Source organism: Grampus griseus, assembly GCF_964374135.1.
Source record: "Grampus griseus genome assembly, chromosome: 5".
Classification (NCBI taxonomy): Eukaryota; Metazoa; Chordata; class Mammalia; order Artiodactyla; family Delphinidae; genus Grampus; species Grampus griseus.
The window spans coordinates 73,177,425-73,192,041 of NC_138998.1; the positions used below are offsets into that span (position 1 = coordinate 73,177,425).

The 14,617-nt window shown below is 36.4% G+C and overlaps 1 protein-coding gene across 2 annotated transcripts in view; it reads left to right on the plus strand.

Annotated features, from left to right (window-relative positions):
- Positions 1-14,617, plus strand: part of SNX4 (sorting nexin 4) — a gene marked incomplete at its 3' end in the record, with an annotated part of 62,707 nt that overhangs the window by 12,351 nt on the left and 35,739 nt on the right. For both annotated transcript variants that reach the window (XM_082655237.1, XM_082655236.1), the window contains exons 2-6: positions 1,355-1,476; positions 6,534-6,669; positions 6,747-6,896; positions 7,354-7,401; positions 14,324-14,379. In XM_082655237.1, the coding sequence (XP_082511363.1) occupies positions 1,355-1,476; positions 6,534-6,669; positions 6,747-6,896; positions 7,354-7,401; positions 14,324-14,379 (512 nt within the window). The remainder of the gene's footprint in view (positions 1-1,354; positions 1,477-6,533; positions 6,670-6,746; positions 6,897-7,353; positions 7,402-14,323; positions 14,380-14,617) is intronic.

Below are 14,617 nucleotides of genomic sequence, written 5' to 3' on the forward strand. Positions count from 1 at the left end.
AATCACTTTGCTGTACACCAGAAACTAAAACAAGTTTGTGAATCAACTATACTTCAATAAAAAAATGAATAAATAAATAAAAGCAATATTTAAGAAAAAAATAGGAAAACCTGCTTTCTCACAGTGGAGCCTGTTAATCACTGCCAAGAAGTTTAGGCAGGGACTTCCCTGGTGGTGCAGTGGTTAAGAATCCACCTGCCAATGCAGGGGACACGGGTTCGAGCCCTGGTCCAGGAAGCTCCCACATGCCATGGAGCAACTAAGCCTGTGCGCCCCAACTACTGAGCCTGCGGTCTAGAGTCTGTGAGCCACAACTGCTGAGCCTGTATGCTACAACTGCTGAAGCCCGCACACCTAGAGCCCATGCTCCGCAACAAAGAGAAGCCACCTCAGTGAGAAGCCTGCGCACTGCAACGAAGAGTAGCGCCTGCTCGCTGCAACTAGAGAAAGCCTGCACGCAGCAATGAAGACCCAATACAGCCAAAAATAAATTAAAAAAAAAAAAGTTTAGGCAAATTTATGGTTAAATATGTGACGACTCCTGCTTTTTTTTTTAACCTGCCTGCTAAAAATCTCACATTTTGCCATATATGTAGTATTTTATATTTGAGATAGAGATTTGACTTTGGTAAAATAAAAAGATTAGATATCAGGGACTTCCCTGGTGGTCCAGTGGTAAAGAGTCTGCCTTCCAGTACCGGGGACGCAGGGCAACTAAGCCTGTGCGCCACAACTGCTGAGCTTGCACGCCTCAACTTAGCCTGCATGCTGCAAACTACAGAGCCCACGTGCTCTGGAGCCCACGCGACAACGAGAGAGCAAAACTAGAGAGAAGCCTGTGCATCGCAAGGAAGAGCCCATGCACCTCAAGGAAGGGCCCGCACGCCACAATGAGCACCTCAACAAAAGATCCCACATGGCTCAATGAAGACCTGACGCAGCCAAATAAATAAATAAATATTTAAAAAAGATTAGATATCAGTATTGAGCATCATTTGTCTTTGTGTATAGTGTTTTTAGATTTTTTTCATGTGTATTTCTATGTAGGTTTATTCTTGGTTACTGTGTGAAATGTCTACATTTTATCTTAATTTTTTTTCTTATAATCTTGCCTACATTTTAATAATTAATATGGCACTTGTTAAAATAGCTTCTGGAAAAGTTTAATGTGCTACAATATGCTGATAAAAAGAGGCATGGCATTTGCTGATATCATTTAGCAACCCCTAGCAACTTAAGAGATATAAAAAAGTGGCCCAAAATATGTACTAATAATGGATTTTATTAAAATAGCTAGGGTGTTTTCAATATAATTTTAAAGGTTTTTTGTTGTTCTTCCATTGTTTTTATTCAGATGATGGAAAATAATTTTTGGTTGAAGAAGATAGAAATTAGTGTTTCAGAAGCAGAAAAGCGAACTGGGAGGAATGCCATGAACATGCAAGAAACATATACTGCTTACCTCATTGAAACAAGGTGAGTGATGAGAATTAGGCCTAGGTTTAGATAGAAAAAGCTTTGGTAGCTATTGATGCAAATTCTGTTGTATAATGGAATTGTTTACAGGTCATTGTCTTTTTAGGGATTTTTGCTGTTTTACTTTTTAACAGGTTAACAGGTGTGTCTTTTACTCTGGTACTCTTAGTAGCTAAGTTCTAATGTACTTGTTTTGGAGGGAGAGGGAAGGTTATTGGAATACTTTTGGGATCTGGAATGTTACTTGACACATGCTTTAGTGGAGTTCTTGTTGTTAGATACAACCCTTTTGTGATTTGGGGAAAAGATACCAGGTTCTCAGAGGTGTATGAAGTATTAAGCGGACTTAAGTAAGTGGAGATGGTTAACAAAGAAGTCTAGGAGGAGAGAATACAGTCTAAGTCAGTTTAGGAGAGTTGGGAGTTACAGAGAAATTAAAATCCCCCCTTTGCCCCTGCCAGCTGTGTAGCATGCAGGACCTTAGTTCCCTGACCAGGGATGGAACCCATGACCCCTGCAGTGGAAGCATGGAGTCCTAACCACTGGACTCCCAAGGAATTCCCCATTTTTAATCTTTTTTTTTTTTTTTGGCGAGAAGTTAAAGTCAGTTAAAAATTGATTGAGACTGGAGCTTTAGACCTTGGGGTAAAATTGAAAAGATAAAATAAATCATGGTGTAATTGAAAAAAAAAAAAAAGGAAGAAGATAAAGTAGCTCATGGTGTAATCACAACTCACCAGAAAAGTCTTACCTCATAAGGAAGAAGTTAAAGGAATTAGATTGTTTTGTCTAGAGCAAAGCAAGGGAAGACTCAATTTATTTTGCCAATTATAAACAGTTTATGTAAAGACTATACTGACAAGGTCTTTTCTCTCTGTGGACTGAGCAGAAATACTTTCAATTAAAGCAAGTAGAGGGGAGTCTTGCCTGGTGGTGCAGTGGTTAAGAATCCGCCTGCCGGTGCAGGAGACATGGGTTTGAGCCCTGGTTCGGGAAGATCCCACACGCCACGGAGCGGCTGGACCCATGTGCCATAACTACTGAGCCTGTGCTCTAGAGCCTGTGAGCCACAACTACTGAGCCTGTGTGCCACAACTCCCAAAGCCCGCATGCCTGGAGCTCGTGCTCCACAACAAAGAGAAGCCACCACAATGAGAAGCCTGTGCACCGCGATGAAGAGTAGCCCCCGCTCGCCTCAACTAAAGAAAGCCTGTGTGCAGCAATGAAGACCCAACACAGCCAAAATTAAATAAATAAATAAATCTATTTAAATAAATAAATAAAACAAGTAGAGGGACTTCCCTGGCAGTCCAGTGGTTAAGACTCCCTGCTTCTGGTGCAGGGGACGTGGGTTTGAACCCTGGTCAGGGAACTAAGATCCTGCATGCTGTGTGGCACAGCAGGGGAAAAATAAATAAATAAATAAATAAAACAAGTAGATATGAGAGAACTTTCTGATAACTTCTAAAATAAAACAATAGAACTACCAGACCTAGTTGATAAAGTGTTACAACCATGTTTTAATATGAATACATTAAAAGTTTTTTTTAGTCATTTTCATTGGCTTTACCACACCGTCACCAAACTAGCCTTAGGGCTGAACCCTGTGCCATTTTCAGGGTTTTCTCCAGGTCTGTGGTTCTACCCAAAATGAAAGTTAAAATCATGGTGAAGGTTATTTAGTTTACAAATAATTCTAATAATCCTTTCTTTAACTATAGTCTTCCTTCTTACACACACACATACATACACACACAACAAGCAAAGAAAACAAAACAAGAAAAGAAAAAAAGAATCTTCCAAAAAGAAGAGAAAATTTGTGTACGATAGGAATTTGGGGAAAAGAGCTAAGGTGGGTCTTTTAAAAAATAGGTTGTTTTGGGGCATGCATATATACATGTATGTATCAGAGAGATTTTTTAAGGTAATTAAAAAAAATTATGGTCCCATGAGAGAGTTTTTTTTTTTAAGTTAAATTAGCCACTTTAAAAAAATCATACTTTAGGGGACTGCCCTGGTGGTCTAGTGGCTAACACTCTGAGCTCCCAATGCAGGGGGCCCAGGTTTGATCCCTGGTCAGAGACCTAGATCCCACAGTCAGGCTGCAACTAAGAGTTTGCATGCCACAACTAAAGATTCTGCATGCCGCAACTAAAGAGCCTGCATGCCACAACTAAGACCCAGTGCAGCCTAAATAAATAAATAAATAAATCATACTTTAGAAATTCGTGGCTCTAGCTTTCTAAGTAAATTCTTAAATTTAAAACTGTAAGGGATATTTTTATTTTATTCTATTTTATTTATTTATTTGGTTGCCCTGGGTCTCTTAGTTGCGGCAGACAGGCTCCTTAGTTGCGGGAAGCAGGCTCCTTAGTTGTGGCTCGTGGGCTTCTTAGTTGTGGCTCGCCAAAAAAAGACAATTTTAGTATGTGCCTATTTCTTCACCCAATTGAACAATGAAATTAGCTGTTGACTAGTTTTACTGCTGGAAGAGACTTGATTTGAATAATCTGGAATGATTTATAGTTTACTCTTGACTGAAATGAATAGAGTATTATAATTTGAAACTTGGAGTTAGAAGTGACCATACACGAGTAATATAGCTAGACTCTGGATAAATATTTAAGTGGATCATCAGTAAATGTGTGGTGCACAAAAGGATTATTGAGTTGACTTTCACAATTGTATTTCATTTATTTTAAAACAGTGGTTCTCAAACTTTAAAATGTATAGGAATCACTTGGAAATTTTGTTAAACTGCAGAGTTTTGAGTGGGGTCCAGGAATTGACACATTTTAAGCAAAATTCCAGGTGTTTTTGAAGCAGATGGACCATGGACCATAGTTTTATCAAGTATAAAGTCTTTACATTTTAAGATAGTTAAATTTATCTGTCTTTTTTCTTTTATGATTTGTGTTTTCCCTCTCTTAAATTCTTGCCTACCCCACATCATGTACATATCCACTTTGAGAAACACTGCTTTTAGATAGATTATTTTGAAAGTACTGTACCCCTAAGGCTAACTTCCCTTCAACAACCACAGAACCCTGGAATTTATTGATTTAATCATGTAGGATTCTTGCTGTAATTCAGTATTATTCAGATAGTCTTGGACAATATGAGTATTATTGAGCCTTGATATTGACTAAAAGTTGAACTTTAACATATAGCTTATCTACCTACTCTTTGGACACAAGTAGAAAGTCCATTTAGCAATTGCCTATAGTGTTACAGTTTAATAGGCTAAGAATGAATGAAGCTAAAGTCATTGATTTTAATTTCTCCAGAGGTTTTTATGCTTTCCTGTTCATAGAGTATGAACCCTTTTAAAATAAAGTATACTGTACATAGTAATAGGTAAGAATTCCTTGTTGTCTTGGGAGGCTATATGATGTCTTCACTTAATTCCTCTAATTTGTAAAGCAGGGCTGATGATCCTATCTACTTTATTGTGAGGGTTAAATTAAATGTTGCATGTAAAACCAATTATGTGCTATTAAGTATTTGTTAAATGATTGGATAAATGGGGTAGTTTTGTGGTCCAAAGAAAGTCTTCCCTATGCTTTTAGGTGGTTTCCAGTTGTTAGACCCTGCCTTTTGTGGCCTTTAAAACAAAACAAAAAACAAAATCAACTTGTAAAAGATCTTCTAACAGCCTTTAGGTGTCCTGCTTATAGGCTATATTTATTTGCTTATTAGCAAGATGTGGGTTCTGTTGGTCATGATTTTAAATAATTTGAAACTTGATATTAACCTAAGATATTTTTTCAGCTGAAGTTGAAAATCTGAATTAGAATAGTATTAGTCATAGCTAATGGTTAGGTCAACTCTTTAAAATGAATTATGATTTAATAATCCTATATCTTTGCCATGGGAGCCATTCGTACATTTTGAATTTCATATTATGCTTCCTTTTCTGTTTCCTTTCTGTTATGTTTCCTTTTCTAATATATAATGCAATGAATAAATTTATGGCAAACTTAATATAAAAATTATTTTTTAATTATAATAAATAATTTTATTTATTTATTATTAAAATGCTTGTGTTGAGCATGACACAGTATATATATCTTCTCAAGACTTTACTTTATTCTAAGACTGATTTAGCCTCTGTGCCTTTATGCCATAATGTACAGATGCACACTTTGGTTATATGCATGTTTCTTGGAGGGCCTATAAGTTATTTTCAAGCAAACAATTAGAAAATGGGAAGGTTCTGATAATGTTTAGAAGACTAATGTTTTCTAACAGTGATTATGCTAGCAGAAATTGTAAATAGTCAAAATAATTTCAAATATTCTTTATATGATTTTACCCAGCTTTCCCCCAACTTGAACTTTTATATGGATGAGACATGGCGTTGCCTGCAGCTCTTTATATTAAAGATAAGACTAGAATTGGATTTTTACATCCCTTCTCCCCACTGTTTCAGAGTTAACTGACATTTTGCTTTTGTGGGTTTTTTCAGGTACTTGGATGCATCTGATTCATTTATAACGTTGAATCGAGGGTTTTTTTGGTGTCATCGTCTTTGGCATGAATATTATTCCCTCATTGTGGCAGGAGTTGTTCTCATTGTGGCAGTGAAAAATACTTTTTCTTTAATGAAACACTGGCTAAGCCAGACTTTACTATATTAGAAAGCCAGCTGTTATACATTAACCAAATTATTTTCTATTGAGGCTTTTAGAATGTTCCTAATATGACTATTTCTCTTGAGTTCAAATAGGTTTTCTATAATAGAAGAAAGTGGTTAGGAGTGGAAGCTTGGGAATCAGATGGATCTGAGTGCTCTACCCACAGATCTTTGTGATTGTAGGAAGAGCATATACTGTGCAGCTGCTTCCTCATCTGTGAAATGGGGACAGTAATCCCTGCTTCACCAGGTTTGTTGTAGGGATTAAATAATACATGAAAAATTCTCTACTCAGTGTCTGGTTCATTCAGTAAAGGGAGTTATCAGTTTTAAAGGAATGGAGTTATCAGTTTTAAAGGAGGTCGTGTGCATGCATTTGTATTTTTAAAAAACACTAGAAATCTTATTCTGTCTTTTTCAGGTCAGTTGAACATATTGATGGTCAGAGTGTCCTAACAGACTCACTATGGAGGCGGTATAGTGAATTTGAGTTGTTGAGAAACTACCTTTTAGTTTACTATCCGCATATTGTTGTGCCACCTTTACCAGAAAAAAGGGTAAGAAGTGAAATGGCAGTATAGTTCAGAAGTATTTAGCATTGAGACTATTCTTCATGGTTGTTTTGTTTATCTAGGCAGAATTTGTTTGGCATAAACTCTCTGCTGACAACATGGACCCGGATTTTGTGGAAAGACGTCGAATTGGTTTAGAAAACTTCCTCTTGAGAGTTGCTTCACATCCCATCCTTTGTAGAGACAAAATCTTCTATTTGTTTTTAACACAGGTATTTTTCTTTTATTTAGTCTTCTAAAAAAATTCATTTGACTTGGGATCTTTTAAATTGTGGAATGCTTATTCTTAAGGATCCTTTTGGAGCAGCTTTGTTAATTTATATGCATTTCGTGGTTTGTTCTGTTTTGAATTTCCAAAGTAAACTACATCATTCTTTTGGCTAATGTTTTTATACTTAAAGATACTAAAGATGGTACTTTTTGGTATCACTTAAATGGTATCAGAATTAGCCTTTAGTTTTTTGAAGCCCAGGTCTATAAAATCTTGAGTCCATCTTTGGTAATCTTTTGGAATCTGGATTGTATGTTTAATTTTGCAGTGAAAGGAATTCTTTTTTAACCTTTCTCTCCCATCTCCCCTGAAAGAAGAACAGAACGATAGATATTTAATTTGGAATATTCCTTACGGGCTATTTTGCTATGATATCTAAAATTAACTTTAATTTTTAGGAAGGTAACTGGAAGGAGACTGTGAATGAAACCGGATTTCAGCTGAAGGTAAGGATAATTGCCTGAAATAATTTGTTACATTCCTTTACAGTTCCTAGTGCCATGCACTTAATGGGTACTTGCTGTTTATTGAATGAGCGAATGTTGGAAATTGGCCTTGCATCTAATATCATTGGTAAAGTTTTTAAAGAAACAATGCAGTGTATTTTTGATTGGTGTAATTTTTGTTAATAGTGAGACTATAATGGGCATATTTATGAGTTTAATTCTATTGGGAAAGAAGATTTTGAAGCAGTAATTTAGATACAGGCTATAGATTTTTCCCACAGTTTAGTCATGTTATACATTGTATATTTTTTTCTTCCCTCTGTCCTTATCACTGCCACTATCGGTGGTGCCCCCAAAATTGCTCACTCTATTAAATAGGAAAGACACTTCTGAAGAATTGATCTTGGGTTTTCCAGTCTTAGCAGACTAGAAGATGAACCATCAGTCATGCTTCTTCTGTCTACTGGGACATGGCCAGTTTTGAGTGGGCATAGGATTCATTTTGTATTAGCATCTGTTAGTAATACAGGCCTAATTAGATTTTGACAGCTTTTCATATTCGTTCATTAGAATTAGTGTCTGGGAATGGAACTGTTATCTAAAAATTAAAGAGCATGTTGGTCATAAGATGGCCACTCTAACTCCAATCTGCTCTCCCTCTTGTTCCCAAAAGTAATTTAACACTGGTGCTTGCAAATTTTTTAAAGTTTTCATCTCTTGTGTAAACTGAATAGGTAAGAAGAAAAAGTAATATAAATTGATACAATATATAAATTGATAAACAATTCACATGATAATGCAGTAACAAAATTCAGTAGGTCTAGGCAACAAGAACAAAATGTCTTTACAGTAATTTTAAGAACACCCCCTAGAGATTTATGCATTGGTATATAGGTATTTTAATTTTAACATAAAAAGACGAGAAAATTTTTTGTCTGCACAAAAAATATAATCAAGTATCTAATTCTGTCATAAACCAATTTTAACTTATAAATATATTGTTGGCAGATAACATGAAAAAATTAGTATTTTCTTGGCTATAATTCATTATGGTGCTCAGAGAGAATGCTGGAATTTTGGTTTAGAGATGGTTTGAAATAACTCTAAACTTTAAAAAATTATTTATATTTTGATAGAATTTTCTGAGAACTAGTCCAAGATTTCTTAGGAGCCAGTAATAAAGAAAAGAGCAAACTAAAATATATATTTTTTAGTGATATCTCTTTATATAAAAAGAAAATTTTAAAAATTTTCGTCGTTGATTTAGTCATTAGTTTAGTAACTAGTTATCAGTTGTTTGTCCTTAACTCAGTTTTTGGCCATAACTTGGGTGGCCTTGAGAAAACTTCTAAATTTCTCCATCCATATAGACTATGCTCTTTACAGAGTGCTTTGAATCTTGTGTGTAGGTGCTATTTAAGTGTTTAGATACAATGTTTTGTATTTGGGTAGCCTTAGGGTGAAATCTTAGTTTCACTTTCATAAAATCTTTGAAAGGTAATACTCTGTACACAATAATTTGAAAAGTCAGAATTTAAATGAAATGAACCAGACATAAAATGTATGGGGAGAATTCGGAGACCCATGCAAGGAATTGGGACTTATTTTTAAAGAAGCAGGGTTTTTTAAAAATATATTTATTTATTTATTTGGTTGTGCTGGGTCTTAGTTGTGGCACATGGGCTCCTTAGTTGTGGCCCGTGGGCTCCTTAGTTGTGTCTCACGGGCTCCTCAGTTGTGGCTCGCCGGCCCCTTAGTTGTGTCATGTGAACTGTTAGTTGTGGCATGCATGTGGGATCTAGTTCCCTGACCAGGGAATAAACTTGTGGCCCCTGCGTTGGGAGCATGGAGTCTTAACCACTGCGGCACCAGGGAAGTGAAATGGGACCTTTTAGGACTACACATACACACCCGTACGTGCATGCATACATACAAACGTATGTGAGGGTGTCCGAGAGATAGAGAGAGAAAGACACACACTTCACTTATCTGGAGGTCATGTATTTGGCAGTTACAACTAACCCAATCACAGTTGAAAGGGGGTATTTAGAACTGACTTTTGAGATGTTCAAATGGATGTAACATAACTTACTATAGTACTTACAGATATACTTTGGTCCTTTCAGATAGTACCCACTTAATTTTTTTTTTTTTTTTTTTGCCGAACACGGGCCTCTCACTGCTGTGGCCTCTCCCACTGCGGAGCACAGGCTCCAGACGCGCAGGCTCAGCGGCCATGGCTCACGGGCCCAGCTGCTCCACTGCATGCGGGATCCTCCCAGACCGGGGCACGAACCCATGTCCCCTGCATCGGCAGGCGGACTCTCAACCACTGCGCCACCAGGGAAGCCCCCCACTTAATTTTATTATAGTTATTCAAATAAACTTGGCTATCTGTTTTCTAGGCTACAGCATATTAGAAGAAAATTTAAGAGGTCTAAAAGTGAATACTGCCGGAGACAGGCACACTGTTACGATAGTGAAATTGACAGCTGAGCCTGCTAGTAAAGGATAACAGTGATCTGAGAGTCAGACACTGCAGTATGGAGGCCTCTGGCATGGGGCCAAATCCCCACACACCTATGTAACCCCTAGGGCTTCACTGTGTCACAGGTGGATTCAGTATTAGTTGTTTATAGTGGTTACCTTGAGGCTTCAAGAAAAGGTTGAATTGCTGGCTGAGTACTCATAATTCAGCGTTTCTTTCTTCTTTTTTTTAGCGTGGAACTAGTTTTTTGATTAAAAAAAATTTTTTTTAATTCAGTGTTTCTTAAAATGTGGTCAGTTGGCTTCATGAGTCTCAATTTGCTGGGATTGTTTGTTCAAAATACTGAATCCTAGAGTTCATTCCAGACATATGATTCCCACGAGCCTAAAACTTAAGAACCATTGCTGTAAGATGACAGATAAGAATATTTTTAGGGAAGATAATTTTAGAAGATTATCAAAATTGGTAAAAAAAAAAAAAGAAAAAAAAGTTAGAACCTAAAGCAGTATCTTATCTGAATATCATTAACATTAAATGTTTACTATGTGCTTAAGCACTGTACTCTAATACACGGTCATGTTTTTTTGCTGACAGTTGCCTCAGTACCTTTGAGGTTAGTTTAATATTATTCCAGTTTTTTAGATGAGGAACTCGAGAAAGTGACTTCATGGTGGTATGATGTTGATTGTTGTCAATTATCGTTTCAATTTGATTGCTGTCTACTTGAACTGGTCTGCCCGACCGTGGAGCACTGTCCAGCAAGAAATCTCCAGCACACAACTTCACAAACCACTTTTGACATGTTCGATTAGTCACAGCACCTTCTCCATACACTGCACAAAACTTTCTGTGCGTTTCAGTTGCGTTTTTACCTTTCTTGAAATAATAAAGCATAATATACCGAAAATGCTTTTTTTCTTCCATCTTCAGTATTAAAATTGCTACACAAAAATTCACCAATTTTGTTAAGTCTTTTTTTAAATGCTTGCTGATATGACAGCCGTCGCATACAGTCTAACAAAATTGTTTCGAATGAAGTTAAAGACAGCTAAGTGCTACTAGAGCCATCTTACGGAAAAGACCGAAGAAAACTTTTGGCCCACCCAGTAGTTTATTATTTATTTATTTATTTTAAAAAATCATATGGTATTTGTCTGTTTTCAGTTCCCTCTTTTTAAAAAAATTAATTAATTTTATTTTTGGCTGTGTTGGGTCTTTGTTGCTGTGCGCAGGCTTTCTCTAATTGCGGCAAGCAGGGGCTACTCTTCGTTGCAGTGTGAGGGCTTCTCATTGTGGTGGCTTCTCTTTGTTGCACAGAATGGGCTCTAGGCATGCAGGCTTCAGTAGTTGTGGCTCGCGGGCTCAGTAGTTGTCGCTCGTCGGGCTCTAGAGCACAGGCTCAGTAGTTGTGGCACACAGGCTTAGTTGCTCTGTGGCATGTGGGATCTTCCCAGACCAGGGCTCGAACCCATGTCTCCTGCATTGGCAGGCGGATTCTTAATCACTGTGCCACCAGGGAAGTCCTCCACCCAATACTTTAGTTTAAAGTAATATCATTTTAACTCAATTCTCTCAGTAAGTTACTTACATGAAAGTAAGTGTCATCCGTATGCCCAAACCTTAAATGATTTTAGGCTGACTCAGAAGAATCCAGAACCCTGTCTGTTGCTTGGAGCAGGGACTGCCAGAGAGATCTGGGCCTTTAGGATCTCTGCTAATCCTGGAGATTCCAAATGCTGGGTGCCTACAGACTGTCAGGTACCCTTCTAGGTGCTGTGGATACAACAGCGAATACGCTGGAAACATTCATTATCCCCATGTTCTTATGGAGTTTGTATTGTAAGTAGTTGGAGACTTTAAGTTAACATTTATTTAAGATACTTTGAAAGTTATAGGTGATATAAAGTGAAACATTACTGTGAGAGATTATGACAGCAGGGATTTTTTTCTAGGGGTTATTTTGAGATAGGTGACAATAAAATTTATTGTTCAAATGGGGACACTTTTGAGAATAAAAAGGGGGTCTGCTAATAATTAGATTAGGGACAACAGGTGTAAGCCAGGACTGTCCTGGGCAAACTGCATCACATGGTTGAAGAGAGAACATTTGAGCTGAGACCTGAATAGTGAGGAGCCTGCAGTGGAGTCAACCTAGCGGGTAAAGGAAGAATGTTAGAGAGAGGGCAAGCTGGTAATGGTTTACTAGGCAAGGTTTGGGGGAAGAACCTGAAAATGAAATAAAGGAAAGACAAGGTCTAGGACAAGGAAAGTAAAGTATGTAATAGTAATTGGAAAGGGAAGGAGAGGTGGGGATTAAAGAACATGGGAAAGGAAGTTAAGTTGGGGCTGTAGAATAGTCGGGGTTATTTTTTTCATTCAGCCAATACTTATCGCATGTTTTTCTTGTGCCAGGCATTGGGAGGCATTGGGGTTACAGGAATGAACAAAGAAGATTAAAGTATTGCCGTGGCAGCCATTGTGCAACTCTAGGAGCCCCATTCACATTGTGCTTTTCTTGTGGCTCTTATATTCTAGTGGACAGCTAGGAAACAAGAAAACAACTCAGCGGATTTCAGATAGTGCTGTATTAAAGGAGATAAAGTAGGGTGGTATGAAACAATTATATAAGGGCTTCTTTAGATATTTAGTGAGGAACCTGATAAGATGGATGAATGGTAACCGTCAGATTTGGAACAGCCTAGGTAGGTGTTTAGAGATCTAGCTTTGGGGAGAAGTTTCTGATTTGATGACATTTTAAGCAATTTCTCTTATTATGGAATCTTGTGAAATGATGAGCAGGTTGAGTGGGGTGTTATGATGGACTGACCTGACAGAATGCTTGGTAAGCAAAGGTTAGGATGGTGATGGTTTACATTTTATATGCCTTCTATAGTGGTAAGATGGTAATATTAAAAGTAAAAAATAAATTAATTGGTAGTATTAAGTATGAGATTCAGAAAAAGATACACATGAAAATTTTCTTTTTTACTGATGGTTTTTATGTAATTTCATCCTTATTTAAAGAATCTCATTTGCATGGAACTATAAAGTCATTAACACGTTGATGTTTAGTGATTTGAATTCACTTAAAGAACATAAGGGAGTAATATTATATGCCTTAAATTCATAGTTGCTTTAATTGTAAGGACTTTCACATGCATTAGCTCCTTTGCCCTTGAGGTGTAAGAAAGGTCAAGAATTGATAAAATACCCATTTTAGAAATAAGAGAATCCCCTGAATTCAATGACAAATTAAGCTTTAGATATTCTTGATAGCCGTTTGAATTGCCTTTGGTCTGAAGGCTTAGGAGGCTGGGTTTATGGAGTGGTGTATTTGTTGCATTTGTTTTTATTTCTTCAGCCATGTAATCTGGGGAGCCCTAGTAGTTTTGCTTTTGTTTGTTTATTATTTTGGGAGTATTTGTAATTAGGGCTTATAAGTTGGAATAATATAAAATATTCAAGCTGATTGGGATTTTCAAAACCAAACCACATCATGAAATTGATTACTGATTGAGCTACCTTTTATGAACCGTATCATTTTTGTGCCTTGGTCAGAAAAAATATATATATATTTATTTATTTATTTATAATTTTTTTATTTTAATGAGAACATATGATAAGAGGAGAGGATTTGGCTATATTAAGTATAAATTTATACAATGAAATTATTATTTCATGTTGATCCTTCTGTCTCTCCTTTGAAATAAGTTAGGGTAGAAATAAGTAAAGGTAGTTAAATAGTTGTGTTGAAATATCTAGAAATAAGTAAAGGTAGTTAAAAAGTTGTAACATTTCCTGCCAGCTAGAAAGGAATTAATTTGATGTCATCTAGCTTGGTTTTTTTTGGCCGCACCTCAAGTATGTGGGATCTTAGTTCCCTGACCAGGGATCAAACCTGTACCACCAGGGAAGTCCTCATCTAGCTAGTTTTAATTTAGTACAGGCATTTCCATATTTCTTTATTTTCTAAAATACTGATTATGAAAATGAGAAAAACCAATGTACATTTGGTTTACATTCCATCTGAGAACGACTCTCAGTAATGCACAGGCTTCAAAGCAGTAGTTTTATTTAGTTTATATATATAGATCATTGTTTTTCTTGATTTAGAGAAAAAGTAAACTACTTTTTTCACATGAGACCTATTTTGTTATAATAATGCAGAGGTATATGGTTGCTAGTGTATTGGTGTTTACAGTTGTTTTACTTTGGTATTACTGAATGCCATGTGTTCAGTTTAATTTATAAATATTTTTGTAGTGTTTTAAAAAATAACTACTAAGCTGTTTTTTGGGTTATGTTTAATGTGTTTGACACAAATGATACGAAGAAAACTGTACTTGAGCATCTTAATTCTAAAGGGAAAATAAAACTGTTTGGATTTAAACCCTGAAATGTAATTGTATTAAGTGAATAAATTATTTTTTCCAGGCAGACTCCAGGTTAAAAGCGCTTAATGCAACATTCAGAGTGAAAAACCCAGACAAGTAAGGTTTTGTTTTAATAACAGTTACAATGTTGTTTTGAATGGTGCCTATCAATCTATTTAATTTTTCATTTCTGAATGTATGCACTTTATTTGCTAAATATTTTAAATAGTAATTCACGTTAGTGAAATCCTTTTACAGTCTAAAACTGATTTTGAAATTTGGTAATTTAATTGGGATTAAGGTTGTAAGTAACTGAAGTTTTAGAAAATTAAACCACTGCTTTTTCCTAGAAGGA